The sequence below is a fragment of the Melitaea cinxia genome, chromosome 1 (genome assembly GCF_905220565.1).
Source record: "Melitaea cinxia chromosome 1, ilMelCinx1.1, whole genome shotgun sequence".
Lineage (NCBI taxonomy): Eukaryota > Metazoa > Arthropoda > Insecta > Lepidoptera > Nymphalidae > Melitaea > Melitaea cinxia.
Window position 1 is genome coordinate 5,746,233 of NC_059394.1, and position 3,883 is coordinate 5,750,115.

At 34.7% G+C, this 3,883-nt stretch overlaps 1 protein-coding gene across 1 annotated transcript; it reads right to left on the minus strand.

Moving 5' to 3' along the window:
* Nucleotides 1–991: 991 nt before the first annotated feature.
* Nucleotides 992–1,390, minus strand: LOC123657561 (ATP-dependent DNA helicase PIF1-like). The gene has a single exon (XM_045593115.1). The coding sequence runs from the start codon at nt 1,388–1,390 to the stop codon at nt 992–994; it is 399 nt and encodes a 132-aa protein (XP_045449071.1).
* Nucleotides 1,391–3,883: the final 2,493 nt, after the last annotated feature.

Sequence of the window (3,883 nt, forward strand, 5' to 3'; positions counted from 1 at the left end):
GATCTTGGTTTTATTTATTATACCTTTATATAAAATCTAATCAGTTATAAAAAAATGTCTAATCAGTTATAAAAAAGTCTCTATCCACCACTGGATACCTACGCATTATCAACCATTGCAAATTCGCAGTTGGTACACACTTCACGTGAGAACTGAAATATTGGCGCTCTTTACGTTTAAATATTATGTTCGCAAGGAGTGTTCTGTAGAACTCCTTAACCTTTGCTTTTCTATCGTCGCACTCATCGCCGCAAGTCTCGCTATCGCCATTTGGGTGCTTCGTTTGAATCCAATACGCGGAGCTTTTTTTTCGTAACTAATAACTTTCCTCTTGAGTTTTTTTATCATAGTTTTTAACAAGCATTTTGTCTTTATAAATTTACAGGACTCATAATTATTGCAAATATATTAGAATTTTTTTTAAAACATACTAACTAAAAAAAAACATACTACTAATTTTTATTTGAATTTCTTTTTTTTTGTGGAGATTAACATCACTTATTTTTAAAGTTAACAAAAAGACAAATTATTACGTCGTGAACTGTGTTTAGTTAATTATTACGTCGCGAATACAAGACTGGTTTAAATTAAACAACTTGGTTTTAAACACCATGTAAACCAAATGTGTTGTGTTTGCGTTGTCGAATGTTAAACATCCGAATCATAATTTAGAAATAAACAACGCTAGGCTTAGTATTATAGACACAGACACTACGGTTTTTTTAATGACTAAATTTATATTCGAAACTGCAGTGGGAGTCCCATTTGTCGTCGGTCAGTTAATATATTTTAATTATACAGTACCTGGGTGACCGAGCTATGCTCGGTATTTTTTTTTGGTAATTATACCTATTTAAATACGAATTACATGTTGATGAAACATGAATAATGTTTTTCGATCTTACCGCCATAAAAATAAAAAAATAAAATAAAAAATTCGCAAGAGCAATTAGTTTAACATTTATTAGAAACTTAATACTTCCTCGTCGCCTTAACTTAATACTTCCTTCCAAACTATATTGCGGGTGTGTCGAGAATCATCATTTGAAAGACGAACTTTTACCTTAACTCTAGAAAATGCTACATACAACATGCCATGCATGAAGACCGGGCTTGACCTTAAGTCAACCCCAACAGATTCGAATGTTTGCCCTTGGGATTTGTGGACAGTCATGGCAAATGTTGATCTAACGGGAAATTGGTGACGCTGCACGGTGCATCCAAGTTGTCCTTTTGATGAATCAAGGGTTATTCTTGGTATATATACTTCTTTGCCGGATTGTTCATCAGTAACAATTTTTGCTTTTATTATGTGATTACACAGACTTGTTACAATGAGTCTTACACCATTGCATAGACCTTCTGATACGTCTAAATTACGCAACAACATTATTAACGCATTTTTTTTCAATTTTAGCTCGTGTGGTGGCAAGTCTGAAATGTTGACACTATTGAGAAATTCTGTGTAAATTCGACTGCTCCTTCTAGTTGATCTTTCACGGAGTCATGGCTATAGTAGATTTTGTACTCTCCGGGAAGTTTGGCAACTATATCATCATTAATTTTTTCAACATCTTTGTTAAGAGGCGCGAGTATTGCTCTGTGTTTCATCCCCTCATAATTTCCATTGACTAAGCAGCTACCAAATACTTCATCAATAAGGTTGTTGCTTGAAATTATATTCTGTGGCAATTCAATTTCTTCCATTGTATTTAGGGTCAGTTCGCCGTTATCTAATTTTAGTAAATAATCAGCAAATTGTCGTTGCTCTATATCAACGCGCATATTTTCCTCTAGTTTAAACGTCTTAAAAACGGACCATAAAGAGCATCGCTTAATAGAAAGATCTAATAACTCGGTTTTATTCGCATGCGGCTGTACAGGCAGACATTGACGAAAATCTCCTCCTAGTACTATTACTTTTCCACCGAAAGGTAGATCCGAATTTCCAATGGATCGCAAAATTTGATCAATGTTCTGCAAACCATATTTTGGAAGCATAGGAACTTCATTCATAAGAAAAATATCTATTTCTGCTAATTGTCTCGCTTTAGAAGAGTTGGGTTTAATACTTGAGACTGAATTTGGTGTTAGTGGTACTTTTAGTCCAAAAGTCTTATGAAAAGTACGTCCATTAGGCAATAATATGGAAGCAATACCGGTAAAAGCCATACATTTTACTCTGTATCGTTTTCCAGTCAGCATATAATATAAAGTTTTATATACAAATGTCTTCCCAGTACCCCCCGGACCATCAATGAAGAAACACTTCGTTTCAGAAGCTGTATTGTTTACAGCTTGAAGAATGGAATTAATGACTTCTATCTGTTTTCCTTTTAGTAACTGGTACATTTGCTCACCTATTGAAGCTGATTCATTCGTGTTGAAATTCTCTTGATTATCTTCAAGATTGTAACTATGAATATCCTCAAAGCCAAAAGTTTGTACCCAGTATTGGAAATTTCGGCCTTCTGTTGATTCGGTGTTTAATTTTTTAGCAATAATTCTGTAACAGTGATTAATTCCATTTTCTATCAACTGTCCGTTTTGCCGGGCTGCATGCATAAAATCTTCTGACAAATTTTCTTTAAATATTTCCCACAGACGCTTTGGATTTTCAGGAGATCCGTAAATTAAAATTTGTACAAAAAGGCTTCTCATCGCTACAGGCATTTTAGATAATGCAGATTCTTGTAATCCTTCTATCCATTGTTGATCGTCGTAAGTCAAGCCTCGTGCTAAGCAGGCTTGTTTATACTTCTGATATTGGATGTCTGTTACGGTTCGAAGATCTTCAAAACTTGTTGCATCTTTTACATGAAATAGTAATAATCGCAAGTGGTAAAGTTCCGGTTGGGCAACGAAATTCACATTGTGAATCCTACCAATGACTCGCGAACGGCGAACTCTTTGCTCCCATCGGCTAGACCTTCCGATCCACTTAAAGTTTTCAGGCATCTGCTAATAAAAACGATATTGATGTAAGATATTAGTGCTTGACTGATTATGTATTTTAATATTTGCATTTTAAGCAAAATAAGCTTCCAGAGTAGACCCTCTTTGGCCAATGTCAGCTAAATCTTCATGGATTTGATCCAAGTTTGTAATCCGATATTGTCCTAGTAAGTGGATATCCATTCGTTGGACACTGTGACTTTTTTTTTGAATTTCAAAAGCAAATAATCGCCAGCATGCTTCTGGTGGTGTGACACAACGGCCTTCAATGTATGTATTTGCTTCATTATAAATCAGCCTCCTCTGTTCATCTACAACTTTGATTGATGCACAGTCGTATCCTTTATAAATGTATTTATATAGATATTTTACAGCCAAAATACTCCCTACAAACTCAACATTTATATGACAATTAATTTTTTTTAACAAATATGCATTGTAGGGGGCTACATGACGATTATCTCGTGTTATACGATGACCGTTTATGTCTTTGCGATAAACGGCATGTTCGTGGGAAAATTGGGTACTATGAGGGTCCAAGTGCGGATTGTAACGTCGTCGGTAATTTGGTTTACCATCATCTACTAAAGATGTAACTTCCTGGTACGATTTTGAAAGTCGAATCGACATTTTGTTCTTCCGTTTTTATGAATCATACACGTTGCATTGGGATTTAAATCGCCACATGGATTATGAATCATCCATTTAAGTACCAATTCTCTTAATTCTAAGTCATAATTTCCGGGTATTTCGGATGAAATCAAGTCATCGAGTTCTTCTGGTTGATGAATCTTATCATCAGATGTCATAATTATAAGCAGATGCATGTGTGGTAATCCGCGTTTCTGAAATTCTATAGTATATACAAAAGCAGATACCTTTCCAAAGATTTGTTTTTTATCTAAATCTTCTATAATTTGGTCAAATT

Coding starts and splice junctions, on each gene's coding strand:
- LOC123657561 (XM_045593115.1), bottom strand. CDS start 1,390: ATGTTGTTGCGTAATTTAGACGTATCAGAAGGTCTATGCAATGGTGTA.